This window comes from Polypterus senegalus, chromosome 10 (genome assembly GCF_016835505.1).
Source record: "Polypterus senegalus isolate Bchr_013 chromosome 10, ASM1683550v1, whole genome shotgun sequence".
In the NCBI taxonomy this organism is placed as follows: Eukaryota; Metazoa; Chordata; class Cladistia; order Polypteriformes; family Polypteridae; genus Polypterus; species Polypterus senegalus.
The window spans coordinates 166,891,565-166,907,222 of record NC_053163.1 but is presented as its reverse complement, the minus strand read 5'-3'; the positions used below and the strand labels follow the sequence as shown (position 1 = coordinate 166,907,222).

The 15,658-nt window shown below is 44.4% G+C and overlaps 1 protein-coding gene across 11 annotated transcripts in view; it reads left to right on the top strand.

Moving 5' to 3' along the window:
* Nucleotides 1-15,658, top strand: part of LOC120537999 (voltage-dependent R-type calcium channel subunit alpha-1E) — a 368,732-nt gene that overhangs the window by 277,484 nt on the left and 75,590 nt on the right. For 7 of the 11 annotated variants that reach the window (XM_039767331.1, XM_039767330.1, XM_039767328.1 and 4 more), the window contains exons 26-29: nt 3,475-3,581; nt 8,012-8,023; nt 9,285-9,381; nt 10,360-10,520. In XM_039767331.1, coding sequence (XP_039623265.1) covers nt 3,475-3,581; nt 8,012-8,023; nt 9,285-9,381; nt 10,360-10,520 — 377 coding nt within the window. The remainder of the gene's footprint in view (nt 1-3,474; nt 3,582-8,011; nt 8,024-9,284; nt 9,382-10,359; nt 10,521-15,658) is intronic. The other 4 variants (XM_039767338.1, XM_039767337.1, XM_039767332.1 and 1 more) reach the window with 1 other exon arrangement.

Below are 15,658 nucleotides of genomic sequence, written 5' to 3'. Positions count from 1 at the left end.
TGTCATGTTTCATTAAAGTTGCATAAGAAAATACTGTAACATGCCATACAAAAGAAAGAAGAACGCTTGTTTAGTTTGCATGACTCTTTTTTGTGTTGCAAAAGTCCTCCGTCCTTTCTGTGTAGATGTTTCTCTGGTGCTCTGGAGCTGAGTCCTTCACTTTTTAAGAAAGCTGAAAGATCAGCCTTCCTGATGGCATTGAGAATTTCGGAAACATGAATTTTCGTCGTGTTTGTCAAGACTAAAAAAACCCCAGAGCTGGACGGGTCGCTTCAGTCCGGAGATGCTCTTCTCTACCCGGCCTCTAATGCTGCTACGTCTTGTCAGTTGCAGTCACCTGAACTGCTCACAATGGTCACCTCACCAGAGATTCAAATGTTCTTTTCCTTCCATACATTTTTTTTACTATATTACTTACATTTTTTGACTTTTCATTTAGTTAACAAATTCAAGATATGTTTTACAAACGAGAGGAGGCCGTGAAGCTCATTAAGGCTATGTCCACACTACTCATTTTTTATTTAAATATGGCATTTTTAAATACAAAATGATCTTTTTTATATTGTTTACAAAATTATCTCCATCCATCCATCCATTTTCTAAACCACTGAATCCGAATACAGGGTCACGGGGGTCTGCCGGAGCCAATCCCAGCCAACACAGGGCACAAGGCAGGAACCAATCCTGGGCAGGGTGCCAACCCACCGCAGGACACACACAAACACACCCACACACCAAGCACACACTAGGGCCAATCTAGAATCGCCAATCCACCTAACCTGCATGTCTTTGGATTGTGGGAGGAAACCGGAGCGCCCGGAGGAAACCCACGCAGACACAGGGAGAACATGCAAACTCCACGCAGGGAGGACCCGGGAAGCGAACCCCGGTCTCCTAACTGCGAGGCAGCAGCGCTACCACTGCGCCACCGTGCCGCCTCAATCCATTATCCAACCCATTATATCCTAACTACACTGTGGTCGCTGAAGTCGAAAACAACGGGAGATGAACTCCAATTTAAAGTAAAAAGCAATTTCTTTATTCTTGGTGAGTCAGAGAGGCTGCCTCCACCTGCCAGCTCAATTTGCCACACGCAGCAGCCTTTCACTGACAGTCAGATCAGACGGGCTGCTAGCAGGTAGGAGAAACTTCCTTTTAAAACTCAAGTTTGTTGACAATAACAAAAAAAAAGAAGAAAAAAGTTAATCTTGAGGTTATATCCATCCATTATCCAACTCGATATATCCTAACTACAGGGTCACAGGGGTCTGCTGGAGCCAATCCCAGCCAACACAGGGCGCAAGGCGAGAAACAAACCCCGGGCAGGGTGCCAGCCCACCGCAGGGCGCACACACACTAGGGACAACTTGGAATCGCCAATGCACCTAACCTGCATGTCTTTGGACTGTGGGAGGAAACCCACACAGACACGGGGAGAACATGCAAACTCCACACAGAGAGAACCCGTGAAGTGCGAATTATCTCAACCCACACTAAAACAACCAAAAACACACACAACATCCATTTACACACAGAGAACAGCAACGACGAATATGAAAACCAGAAAAGATCAGATTGTTTTGTTTGGACTTCCACCGTTAAGAGGAATTGTTATTGCAAATAATGCAAGAATATAAAAAGAGGCTGAGGTTACAATTTGGGGGTCGTGTCAGTGAAAGTACAGTAACATCGTACAAAGCTACAAAGACACTAAGAGTCACTTTAAGAAGAAGCACAAATAATGGAAAAAGACCACCTGCACAGCACAAAAACATCCATCCATCCATCATCCAAGCTGCTATATCCTAACTACAGGGTCATGGGGGTCTACCGGAGCCAATATCAGCCAACACAGGGCACAAGGCAGGAAACAAACCCCCGGGCAGGGTGCCAGCCTACCGCAGGGTGCACACACCCACACACCAAGCACACACTTGGGACAATTTAGGATTGCCAAGGCACCTAACCTGCATGTCTTTGGACTGTGGGAGGAAACCCACACAGACACGGGGAGGACATGCAGACTCCACGCAGGGAGGACCTGGGAAGTGAACCGGGTCTCCTAACTGCGAGGCAGCAGCGATACCCACCGTGCCACCCGCACAAAAACATTCTAAGGTAATAATTATGACAAATCCTAAAGCTTCTTCATCTTTTCCCACTTCTGTGTGGCATCGGTGTTCTTGATTGACATTCTTCATGCCCTCACTCCTGCACCTCCTTGCCAGTCAAGCCCGCTTTCTCCAAATCTTCACTTACTTTATACATCTACCTCCGTTTTGGCCTCCTTCATTTTCTCTTCCCCTGCACTTCCATTCCCATCTCTCTTTTGCCCACATATTCATCGCCTGGCCTTGCCATGTGGCCATCCCTCTTCTGCCTACTTTCCTGCCCTTTACTTCAATGTTGTTCCCACTTTGTTGTACCTCTGATTGTCTTTCTTATTTTGTTCTTTTTTTGTAACTACACCCATCCATGTCAACATTCTCATTTATACCATATCCATGTTTTTTTCCCTTTATTTTCCATGTCTCAGCTCCAGGCACCATTGCTGGTCTTACTTCCCTTTAGCCTTCACCTTGATTCTTTGATCACACAAAACTCCTGATACCTTCTTCCAATTGTTCTGTCCATACTGCACTCTATCTCTGCATCTAATTTTCCATCTTGGGCTACCACTGATCCTTGATATTTAAACTTCTCTACTCTTTTCAGTAGCTCTCTTTGCAGGGTAACTGCTGAGTCCTGATCATCTTCTTCCTATTTATCTTCAATCCTCTATCTTCCAAAGTCCTTCTCCATTCTCCTCTTTATCCTCTCTGGTGCTACACAACACATTAGCACAAAGCCTGCACCAGGAGGATTGGTCTTCAATCCTCTGACTCAACACATCCATAACCAGATCAAAGAGGTAAGAACTACAAGAAGATCCCTGGTGCAGACCTCCTCAAGCTAGAATCTCGTTTGTTACACAAGCCCACGTCTTCACTTCCCTTTACATATCCTGGACAGCCCTCACACACTTCTCTGGTCCTCCTTTCTCTCTCTTGCACCTCCAGAAACTCAAGAGGAGACCCTTGTGAAACCATGGGGGTATTTTTTCTCCGGGAAAAAAAAATCTGAGAAACTGGAGAAAAAAAATGTCTCCATTTTATTTCTTTCTGATCTAATCTTTGTCAGACAGAAACCAAAAAGATGTGAAGGAGATCCCTGTTTGAAATTTTCATTCCTATGGGGTGTTTTCTTGGGTGTAACGGGTGCTTTGGTACGTTTGCAGTTTTATACCAAACTATCACCATTCAGTGTTTGTGTATTTACACTCTGAAGATAGTCAATCTGAAGAGACCCAAAATGGTCACTGATACCCTTAACTGCGTGACTGACCACCCAGTTCCATTTCTGAGCTTCAGCGGACTTTTCTCCTCATCTGATGTCACTGTATTAGCACGACAACTCTCTTTTTGCTTATTTCAGATGATTGATCAGGGCCTGATCCTTCATGAAGGGTCATACTTCCGAGACCTTTGGAATATCCTGGACTTCATTGTCGTGGTGGGAGCATTGATTGCCTTTGCACTAGCGTAAGTGGTATTCTTCTTTCTTTAATTTCACATTCAGATTTAATTTTGACTTCAAAACGGCTCATTTTCTAATGAACTTGAAGCTTTTCTGATGACAAAAATGAAGTGGTGATACTTGGAATGAGTAAAAGAGTGAAAATGAGCACCTGAGTAAACTCACTGAGCAAATTCTTAGGACCGCTTTTGCTCTTGTGAAGTAACGAACCAACTCGTATGAAGGTTTGGGGTTTTGATGCCCCGTATACTGTAACAAAATGATAAAAAACCACAGGTCTTCTTCTCAAAACAAAGAAATTGCATGAGGTAACAAAAGACAAAGATGGTGGATTTGGAGGGACAATATAAAGGGCAGAACTGGAAATTAAGCGTGATGGCTGCTGGGTAGACGTGGTGGTGGATGGGAGTGTGACGTCATCTTTGGGGGACCAGAGGGAAGAAAGGAACCCGGAAGTGGACACTGTCGTTTACTCCGGGCGGTTTTATGGCGGCGTTGCTTCGTCTTTTCATGAGGGAGAAAGGGAGAGAGATGTTAGTACACTGTTTTCGTCCCCCGACGGTCTCATTGCTCTGCGCGTCCGGTCCTTCAACTGCTCCCGATGCGCTCGTGCGTGACACTCTCTAAAGAGTCCTAATTCTTCATGTCATGGATTCCGCAAGATGCTGGAAACATTTCTTTGAAATTCTGGTCCATGTTGACTTGATTTTATTGCACAACTCCTGCTGATTTCTTATCTGCACCTTCTTACTGCAAATATCCCCTTCTAACACATCACAAAGTTGCTTTATTGGATTCAGATCTGGTGACCGGGAACACCACTGAAGAACACTGAACTCATGGTCATGTTCATATTTATGATAAACCAGTTTGCACTGTGACGTGGTGCACTATCATGCTGGAAGTAGCCATTAGAAGATGGGTTTTTTGTGGCCATGAAGGGATGGACATGGTCAGCAAAAATACTCAAATAGATTCAAGTAATAATTGATTGGTATTAATAATCCTAATGTGTACCAAGAAAGCATTCCGCACACCATTGACCCTTAAATTGCCGGAACCGGCTATAGTTGCTTCCCAATGCAATGTGCCAGCACGCTGGAGCCGAGTATATTCGGCAAAGCACTGTGGTCGCTGAAGTCGAAAACAACGGGAGATGAACTCCAATTTAAAGTAAAAAGCAATTTCTTTATTCTTGGTGAGTCAGAGAGGCTGCCTCCACCTGCCAGCTCAATTTGCCACACGCAGCAGCCTTTCACTGACAGTCAGATCAGACGGGCTGCTAGCAGGTAGGAGAAACTTCCTTTTAAAACTCAAGTTTGTTGACAATAACAAAAAAAAGAAGAAAAAAGTTCATCTTGAGGTTATATCCATCCATTATCCAACTCGATATATCCTAACTACAGGGTCACGGGGGTCTGCTGGAGCCAATCCCAGCCAACACAGGGCGCAAGGCGGGAAACAAACCCCGGGCAGGGTGCCAGCCCACCGCAGGGCGCACACACACTAGGGACAACTTGGAATCGCCAATGCACCTAACCTGCATGTCTTTGGACTGTGGGAGGAAACTGGAGTACCCGGAGGAAACCCACGCAGACACGGGGAGAACCTTCAAACTCCACGCAGAGAGAACCTCGGGAAGTGCGAATTATCTCAACCCACACTAAGACAACCAAAAACACACACAACATCCATTTACACACGGAGAACAGCAACGACGAATATGAAAACCAAAAAAGATCAGATTGTTTTGTTTGGACTTCCACCGTTAAGAGGAATTGTTATGGCAAATAATGCAAGAATATAAAAAGAGGCTGAGGTTACAATTTGGGGGTCGTGTCAGTGCAAGTACAGTAACATCGTACAAAGCTACAAAGACACTAAGAGTCACCTTAAGAAGAAGCACAAATAATGGAAAAAGACCACCTGCACAGCACAAAAACATCCATCCATCCATCATCCAAGCTGCTATATCCTAACTACAGGGTCATGGGGGTCTGCTGGAGCCAATCCCAGCCAACACAGGGCACAAGGCAGGAAACAAACCCTGGGCAGGGCGCCAGCCCACCGCAGATCTTGAGGTTATACATAAATCATAATAGTGTGCGACTCCCTGAATTGGAAGGTGTACATTGCTTCTTTCAGATAAAGAGGTTATCAGGGCACTCAAATAAGTTTAAGCAATAATTCAGAAACTGTCACACTGAGTTACAATATCACAGGGTGTTCTGTTCGTAGCACGAGGTCAGCATTTTCTCATAAAAGAATGCAAGTTTTTAGTCCCTTATTCTGTGCACAAGCTTAATTCTTTTTTACCTAAATGAAGAACAAATCATATAGAAATAATGCATCATATAGCTCTCTGCAGCATGATTAATACAAAATACAGTACTTGGTATTGTGAAGAAACTGCTTAAAATCATTACAGTTAATAATGTTTTTTTTCTCTTTATCAGTGTTTCCTGAAGAGGCATTAGCTCCCTTGGAAATGTGTTCTTTTGAAATTGAGGCATATTAAGTAACTAAACAATATAGTAATATACCAGAAAAGGCGAGATCCCTCCCATCGTGATTACGGCGGTACAAGAATCACATGAGAAGAAATATCTTTTTAGCTTACATTTACTGACGGTTAACGCGGTTACAGACGGGAGGCATATGGACAGACTTTATCCAGGTGGGAATCTCGATCAACACTGGCTGCCATTTTCTCGTCCCCACGCTGGGAGGTTTTTTGAAACTTTGTCGACTCAGCCTCCAAGGATCTGGCTGTTGTCCAAGCCTTTTATAATGTCTTGCTTCACTTGCTGGTCTTCTCTGTCTCCAAACAAGGGCTGAACTCCAGAAATATCATAGTGCTTACATGCCGGTTCTCATTCTCCCAATAAGGAAAGAAGATTTTGTGCTGACAGAGGACAGAAACACCCTATCCTGTGTTTAAGCTGACTATACAAGCCTCCAGTTGTCTTTGGCTATCTAATCCAATGCTTGGCTAGCAATTCTAACTGCAGAGCCCCTGTGTGCCAAATTTAACATGCACATGTGAGTAAAACTCATAACAGTATTGTCCAGATATAGTGACATAAAGAAAACTGTAGTATAACAATCAGTACATTTGTTGAACGCCGCAACCGGCTAAAGTCGATTTCCAGAGCAATTTGGAAGCACGCCGGAGCCGAGTATATTCAGCGACGTACATTCATTGAACGCCGCCACCGGTTATAGTCGCTTCGCAGAGCAATATGCCAGCACGCCGGAGCTGATCAGTCCGTGCCGTAGATTCATTGAGCAGCCAGCTCATGACCACTGCCGGCCCCAGCAGCACTGCAGCTCATCACTGTCCCTGCACTACAGCAGCCTGCAAGTGTCCGCGCTTACCTCTGTGTGTTCGCTTGCAGTCGGTTCAGGCGCGGTTGGCTCAGTGATTTACTGAATTTCATCAATGCCGTCAGTTGCCCCTCGTACATATCATAATAGATTGTTGCAGCAGTTTTTTCAATTAAAATTGCACATTTTCTTTGTGAATTGTGACGTTTACTTAAAAAGCGCAGCAAAAAATTATTTGGCATCCGGGTGTGCATTAACCCCCAAATATTTGGCGGTTTAAGGGTTAAAACACTAACCTGGACTGTTGACATAAGGCAGGTTGGGTGCATGGGTTCATGATGTAGGTTGCCTACCATCACAGCAGAAATCGAGATTCATCAGACCAGGCCATATTTATCCCGTCTTCCACTGTTCACGTTTGGTGAGCATGTGCCCACTGTAGCCTTCCTTTTCTGTTCCTGGCTGGCTGGAGTAGAACCTGCCATGGTCTTCTGCTGCTGTAGTTCATCCACCTCAAGGTCGGACATGTTGTGCGTTCTGAGATGCTTTTCTGGTCACTATGGTGGTACAGAGTGGTCATCAGAGTGTCAGCTTGAACCAGGCTGCAAATTCTCCAATGAGCTCTCTCATCAACAGGCTGTTTCTGTCTGCAGAGCTGATGGTCACCGGATGTTTTTTGAAACAAGGAGATCAGCAGTTACAGAAATACTCAACCTAGAACGTCTAGCACCAACAATCATGCCACAGTCAAAATCACTGAGACCACATTAACCTGCGTGATGTTATACATTATGCTGCCACCACAGGAATAAGCAGGTGTATGGATTGCCCTAATCATTTGCTCAATGAGTGATTCTACAAATCGCTAATGCATGAACAGAAATACTGGGAAAAGCAATAAGAGGAAAGTCCAAAATAATGAGTGAGAGGTTGTGTGATTGTAAGATGGGGTTTTCCTTCTGCAGGCTCTCCGGTTGAAATGGTACTTTTGTGAAGAAACAGCAGCTGCTTCTTTATCTAAGGTGTCTGCTTGAGCCTCTCAAGTTAATTTCTCTTTCTGTTTCTTTCCTGACTTTCCTGGGATTCTGTTGCTGTGGCCTTCTGCTAGGAATGTGATGGGGTAATCCTTTTATTTCACCTCTGCATGGTCACCTGCTCCTTTTCATAGCTTCCTTTCATCTCCTGTGTCATTTGACGCCATCTCTGAATTAAGGTTCAGGGCACATTCAATTAGCAAATGGGTGTGAAGCCTCCAAAAGACCCACAACATCAGACTTGAGTCTTCTTTAGCCTGCCTCACCCCAGGCAGCCTGAGCCCAGACTCTACTAGTGTTAAGACTGGTTTCTTCTCCTGAGTTTTCTTGTATCAATTCCTTTTGGTTTGTTGAGCCAGTACCTTTTTTGTTTTTGACAAAACTCTCAGTTCACCAGTCGATCTCCATCCCCATCCTCACCTACGGTCATGAGCTGTGGGTAATGACTTTAAGAATGAGATTGCGAGTACAAGCAGCAGAAATGAGATTTCTTAGCAGGGCGTCTGGCCTGACAGTCAGTGATAGGGTGGAAAGCTCAACAATTCAGAAAAGCCTCCTGGTAGATTTACTTCCCTGGATCACAAGGTGCCAGATGAGGTGGTTTGGCTATGTCATAAGAACCTAGAGTTGCCCCAGGCATGTCCCACTGGGTGGATACCCTGCAGCAGACTAAGGGCTCACCAGAGGGTTTACATCTTTTGGCTGGCTTGGGATTCCCAGGAATAGCTGGAATGTGTAGACAGTGAAGTCTAGGCTGACCTGCTTGGCTTGCTGCTGCCGTGACCTTCATCAGAAAAAGTGGTTTCAGAAAATGAGATGAGCTTAATTAACAATTTCTACTTTGTCCCGTGTAAGTGTATACTTCTGTGTGGTGTGTTAAGGACTGGCACTCTGACCTCAAATGCTGCCAAGTCTGACTCTGGCACCTACAACCACAAACTCGATTAAGTGGAATTTAGAATGTTATGTAAGGTTTGTATGCCCATCGGCACAGATTAGTCTGAACAGTCTTTGGGGTGAAACTAGCGGCACTCTGAAATCCCTGTGAGAGCCCTGAACGCTGGATCAACTACCTGTTGCTCAAGTTACGGCTGCTGTCTGAACTCTTTCCAAATGTTTTGATGAGTGGTGGACTATTTGTTTGCACACGTTTTACAACTTTACATTTATTTTTGCATGAGAAATGGTCAACGGGCACGGCTTAATGACTTCTACATACTAAATTAGGTGTTGTTTAAAGAAATGTGAGGCCATCTTCCTTCCAAATGAGTGCCCTTGTGTGCTGTTTTAGGTGTTCATTCTTTTCAGGTTTGATGATGTTGTTTAATATCTGTCTCTCTAATCTAGGACCAACAAAGGCCGAGACATCAAAACCATCAAGTCCCTCCGTGTCCTGAGAGTCCTAAGGCCCCTCAAGACCATAAAGCGACTACCAAAACTGAAGGTAAGAGATGAATTTCAAATTTTCTTGCAAAATACTTAGGAAGTCACCAAAAGTGATGCATTAGACTCAGAAGGTGAAGGAAGTCCACACCATTGACTTTCCTAAGAAGGAACTTCATAATGACATGGGTTATGGTTCAGTCCGCTGTGACTCTTTTGAAAGTGAGGACCTTGAGGGAGCTTCACTGTGGCCCATCTTCATTTCAGGTATACTGCACTGCCAGGTCTGTGCCATTATGCCAATTTTCTTCAGTACTTAAACAAATGTTTTACTGTGTTATGCAGTGAGGGCCAGACAATGGACCAGGAGATCAAGACCAAACCTCAAAATACCACAAAACCTGATCAGAATTTCACTGGTCAGCCTCGGAAAACATGCTTCACCCCGAGGAGTCCAGCTCCAAAAATGCCCATTACAATAATCACATAAGACAACAGAAAAATAAGGACAGAAAATGGCTATCGGATGATCCAAATATAAATAAGGATTCACAGGAGCCCACAGTCTTTGTTGTTGTGCTAATTCTTGCTTTTAAACAACATTTTTATATTTTATTCTGTCAGTTGCTAAAATTTCCAACCCTTAACTGCTTCATTAGTCATAAACAGCCGTACGCTTTGTTTTAACTACGCCAAGTTCTCTTAAACGGCTGCCAATTAACAATGAGATGCAAATGACATCCATTAGCTTCACCTTCTAACTTGGCACTGCACACTGGAGGCACTTCTGGGTCAGGCAGAAGTCTACCTGAGGAGCCCCATTATAAATAATCAGCAATAAAAATCACCAAAGCATGAAAGCCAAAGAGAGAAATTCCAATTTAATGATTGAAGTGTCCAGAGACCTCACTCTGACTCTCTTGGCCTCAGCACATTCTTCACCGTCTTCGTCAATTTCACAGATACCCTAACCCCTGGCTCCCTTCATGTTACCATCTTTAATTCATGTTGACCGCCCCCACCCTCCTTCTCTTTGCAGGCCGTATTTGACTGCGTTGTGACTTCACTAAAGAACGTCTTCAACATCCTCATCGTCTACAAGCTCTTCATGTTCATCTTTGCCGTCATCGCCGTCCAGCTGTTTAAGGGGAAGTTCTTCTACTGCACGGACGGCTCCAAGGACACAGAAAAGGAATGCTTGTACGTTTCTGGTAAATCTACATCCTGCTTGTTTTGTCAGTCCGCCTGCAATATTTTGAAAATTACTTTCCTTTATGTTTTGTTTTTTTTTTTTGTTCGTTTTTTCATGGACAAAATACACATGACTCTGCTGAGTTTTAAAGATGAACCTCATTTGTGATGATAATGATGTTGATGTGAGCGTGGGTTTAAAAGCACAACAATTAATGAACGTAGGGTAACTTGGGTTGTTTTGGGGAGATTAGAAAAATCACTGAAACTCAAGAAGAGACCCTTGTGAGAATACTTGGGGTCTCAGGAGAAACATCCGAAAAGCAGGAGACAAAAGGCAGTGTCTCCATTTTATTTCTTTCTGGTCTCGTTGTTGTCGAGGAAAAACCAAAAAGGAGGTCTCTGTTTTGATTTTTCATTCCTCTCTCATGCTCGCTGGTCTCTGTTTTTGTCAAGAACTTCACATGAGATTCTGGTCCTCATGATCTTACAAACATTAAGTATGTATGATTGGCTGTAGCTGTCCTGGTGATGGACGGCTCTGCCTAAAAGCTTCGATCCTCACACTTAATCTGGGCAAACCCTTGCTGTCTCCAAGCTGTTTTACTCTTCGGATGTAAATTGTTTGATCTTTTTAAACTAAGAGTGCCATAAATTATTTACAAAACAATAAGGAAAGTACTTACAGCAGTAGTTAGATAAGCAAGAAAGAAAAAGTTAAATAAATCGGACTCTGCAGCTTCAAGAATAAAAGGCAAAATACCACTTTAGCCCAAACGTTAATAGAAATCTACGCTTTGTACCTAATACTTGTATGCAAAATTTGGTTAACCTAAGTGAAAGCATACTGAAGTAATCGTGTTTAAACACACACACACTCATAATTCCAAAAATGGACTCAGGATTCATTAAAAATTTCGACATCAATTTTTTGAACAATTACAATACTTTCCCTATACTTTGTATGCGAGAAAGTAAAAATGCACAAATATATTTGAGTCGTTATTGGTCAGAAGAAAGAAAAAAAAAGGCAGATGCAGTTTGCACAATTGTCGTCAGAGTCCTTTAAAGTTCATCACAGTCCAATTTAATAAAAATGTGTAATTAAAGCTGACTGCAGCTTGCCTTTTAATACAGTCCCATACATCCTTCCTCAATTGCCCACTGTGACGATGTGGGTTCTGGCTCCACACTCCCTTTGCTGTTGGAAGCACTTGAACCCAACACCGTCGATAATGTAACCGAGTGAGCTAGTCAATGGAGGCAAATTACTGAGCAAGGGGAAGGTAGAAAGTGCAACAGTACTTTTATTAAAACAGTCAATAAAACAAGTGTTCAAATAAATAGTGCAGTTCTTCAAACTTCATTAAATAAATAATCCATAAAAGAACGTGGAGGTTAAAACAATAAGAAAAGACAATCCTTTAAAACGAGAGGTTAAATCTTCTTATGGAAGCAGTCTTAAAACAATAACAAATCCGGTGCTTTTCTGGTAGCGTCTCTGTTAGCGTCTCACCTGCTTATCCCATTTGGGCTTCGCAGCAGGCAAGACGCTCTCTGCAGCTGCCCTCCTACATCACACATTCGAGACTGGAGACCTCCCGATCCCTGGCTCCGGTATGGCACTCATCCCAGTCCCGGAGAACTTGGTTTCCCACAACGGCCAGGTCGCTCACGTTGGGGATTCCCACCACCAAGTCTCCCGACTTCCGCTGCCTTTCAATGGCCTCTCTGCGGCCAGTCGCCTTCCCTGGTCACTCCCGCTACCTGATCGCCAGCGGGAGCGACATCAACACAAACACCTGGGTGTCGGCCTAACACCCAGCTTCCACGCAGCTGTCCACGGCGCCGATCGCGCTCACCACACTCACGCACCGCCTGCTTCCTCTCCTGCTCCCGGTAACCTCCGTCCTCTCCTTTCCTTTTTCTCTCTCTCTCCATTTTTTTTCCACCGAATGTTTCTTTCTCCCCCTTTAAAACCGACTCGCGCTTCTTTTTAAAATGACGAGGGCCACAGCAGCTGCAGCATTAGCCACGGGACAATCATGAATGTGGGCAGTTCCTCACCTGTGCACACGGTGAGAAACGGCCACATCGACGACTGCCCCGCGGCTCGCTACAACAACACCCCCCTCACGAAGCCGCCTCGGGTGCGGTGATTTAAAATGAATGGCCTTTGCTCAACGAGCTGTGGACCCATAACACCACACCCACTAGGTGGATTTACTGTCAAAATCCCCAGTCAGACACAAATGGGCATTGAAGAAGCTTTACCAAGTAAAAGATTTATTTTTAACAAAAATTGTTTTACAGCACAAGAAGCTCCATAGAGCTTCCATAAAGAAATCACCTGATAAGGCGATTCAATCCAAGGAAAGCAAAATGCCAATACAGAACCCAAAACCAGAGCACAGGTTCAAAGATCCAGACATCACAAAAGATACACAGCAAATTGCAAGTAAACACTGTGTTCCGCTACCAAAATTGAAAATGAACCACCTGGAACTGTGGGAGACTCTCTGTATTTACAGGTCGGAAAGGGAGTTCCTGGTGGTGATTGGCAGGTGGTCCTGTCACTTGGGGAACCACCCACAAAATACAACGTATTGGCAACAAAGCAGATAATAAACAAGAGAAACATTAACATGAATAAATGGATGAAAGAGACAAGAAACACAATTCTGAACCCCAGACCCGACAGGCAATAATTCTAAAATTATGATTTAGACCCCTCCAGCGCAGGGGTCTTATTCAAAATGGCCCTAAAGGCTTATTTGGGATGGTGGGTATTGCTGTGTTAAAGTTGCATGTAGATTATTTAGTTTGCTGGGCAGCCACCTGGATGATTCAATTTTGTATTTCCAGGTCATTCATTTTAAGTGGTCTACAATCTGGTCAAAAATAAAAGGGCATATGATCTCCATGATTTTAAAAGCAGTGAGTGAAACAATAAGAAGAGTAGTCAAGCGTAGCATGAGCCTAGACACTAAACAGGCCAGCATCTGAGACAGAATGGCAGCCCAAACTTACAATCTGAATGCAAGACAAACCCAAAACAGTTAAGAAACGAGCTGCTGAGGGGTCTTTTCTTTATGTAGAAGAAAGTGCAAATGCTGGCCACAATCCTGTTATATTATAGCCACGTTCTCATCATTTTTTTTCCATTTATTTTAATGCTTTTTGTGTATTTTTGTGTCATTTAAAAAATGTTTTTGTCTTTTCTTTATTTATTGTCCTTTAGAGAGCAATTTGCATTTTGACTTTTTTGTACTGATTAAGTATTACAAGTTTACCTTTATTGTTATGTTGATGTGTCCTTTTTATGTTGTGCCTAAGTGGGTGGGCCCCCCTAAAAGATAGATAGATAGATAGATACTTTATTAATCCCAAGGGGAAATTCACATACGTCAGCAGCAGCATACTAATAAGAACGATATTAAATTAAAGAATGATAACAATGCAGGTATAACAGACAATAAGTTTGTATAATGTTAACATTTACCCCCCAAGTCACATAGTGTGGGGTCTCCTCAGTCTGTCAGTGGAGCAGGACGGTGACAGCAGTCTGTCACTGAAGCTGCTCCTCTGTCTGGAGATGATCCTGTTCAGTGGATTCTCCATGATTGACAGGAGTCTGCTCAGCGCCCGTCGCTCTGCCACGGATGCCAAACTGTCCAGCTCTGTGCCTACAATAGAGCCTGCCTTCCTCACCAGTTTGTCCAGGCGTGAGGCGTCCCTCTTCTTTATGCTGCCTCCCCAGCACACCACCGCGTAGAAGAGGGCGCTCACCACAACCGTCTGGTAGAACATCTGCAGCATCATATTGCAGATGTTGAAGACGCCAGCCTTCTAATGAAGTATAGTCAGCTCTGTCCTCTCTTGCACAGATCATCAGTATTGGCAGTCCAGTCCAGTTTATCATCCAGCTGCACTCCCAGGTATTTATAGGTCTGTACCCTCTGCACAGTCACCTCTGATGATCGCAGGGTCCATGAGGGGCCTGGGCCTCCTAAATTCCACCACCAGCTCCTTGGTTTTGCTGGTGTTCAGTTGTAGGTGGTTTAAGGCAGCTGTGGGACCGCTCCAGTACTGTAGAAGTCTTAGTGCACCTCTGTGTTGTGGCATGATTGAAAACTGCTGTTGTTTGGCTCCATCCGTCTGTAATTTTATTTTCAATTTCTCTGGCAGGATCACGGACTGGATTCGTTTTGCTTGTAGGTTTGCCATTTGGCTTACCATTTTGCTTTTTTAATAGTTAACTTTTTTGCTTTCGATTTTTTGTTTAATACATTGTCAGGGATGCCAGGGGCAACGACCCGGCTGGGACGCCGTGAGGGACCGGATTGGGTCTAAGCCCACCCTGGATCATGTGGGGGGCGCCTTCCTGGTTGCTCTGGGGGCCATGGGTACAGGGCATGAAAGCTCCACCCTGCAGGGGCCCGTGGTCACCGCCAGAAGGCGCCCCAATGCCTTGGGGACCTGTTACCCCAGCACTTCCGCCACACCAGGAAGTGCTGGGGGGAAGAATTAGGATGGCGCCCGGAGAGCTGGGGCGTGGCCAGAGGAGGAATGCCGGGAACACCTGGGGCTCATCCGGGGACTGTTTAAAAGGGGCCGTCTCCATTTATTCAACGCTAGAGTCGGGTGGAAGGAGGACAAGGCAGAAGAGAGTGGAGGCAGCCCGAGAAGAAGGCATTTGAGTGGCCAGGACTGTGTTGGAGTTTGTGCACTACTTTGGACTGGGTCTGAGTGACCATTTATTTGTATATATTTGTGTAAATAAACGTGTGGTGGTTTGTTGAACAACATGTCCGCCTGTCTGTGTCCGGGCCGCGTCCACAACATGTATACATTTCAAAGAACATTGTTTTTGTTTCTTTGGACCAGGGGTTTTTCATAGTTTCCTGCTCCCTTTTTGAAGTTTAGTGATTTTGTTTTTCTTTTTAGCCTCTGCCTCATTTTGGCTGGTGCAGGCCGTGACACCTGCTTCTCAAGTTTGGGGCCAGGCTGTTGGTTGACTCTGGAGCACTGAGTTCTAGTTTTGGCCTTATTATTGAGTTTTAGATCCCAGCTGTCTCTCACGCACACATATACAGGCGAGTCGTGTTTACGATGCATTCCAAAATGGCGGAGTGTAATGATGCATG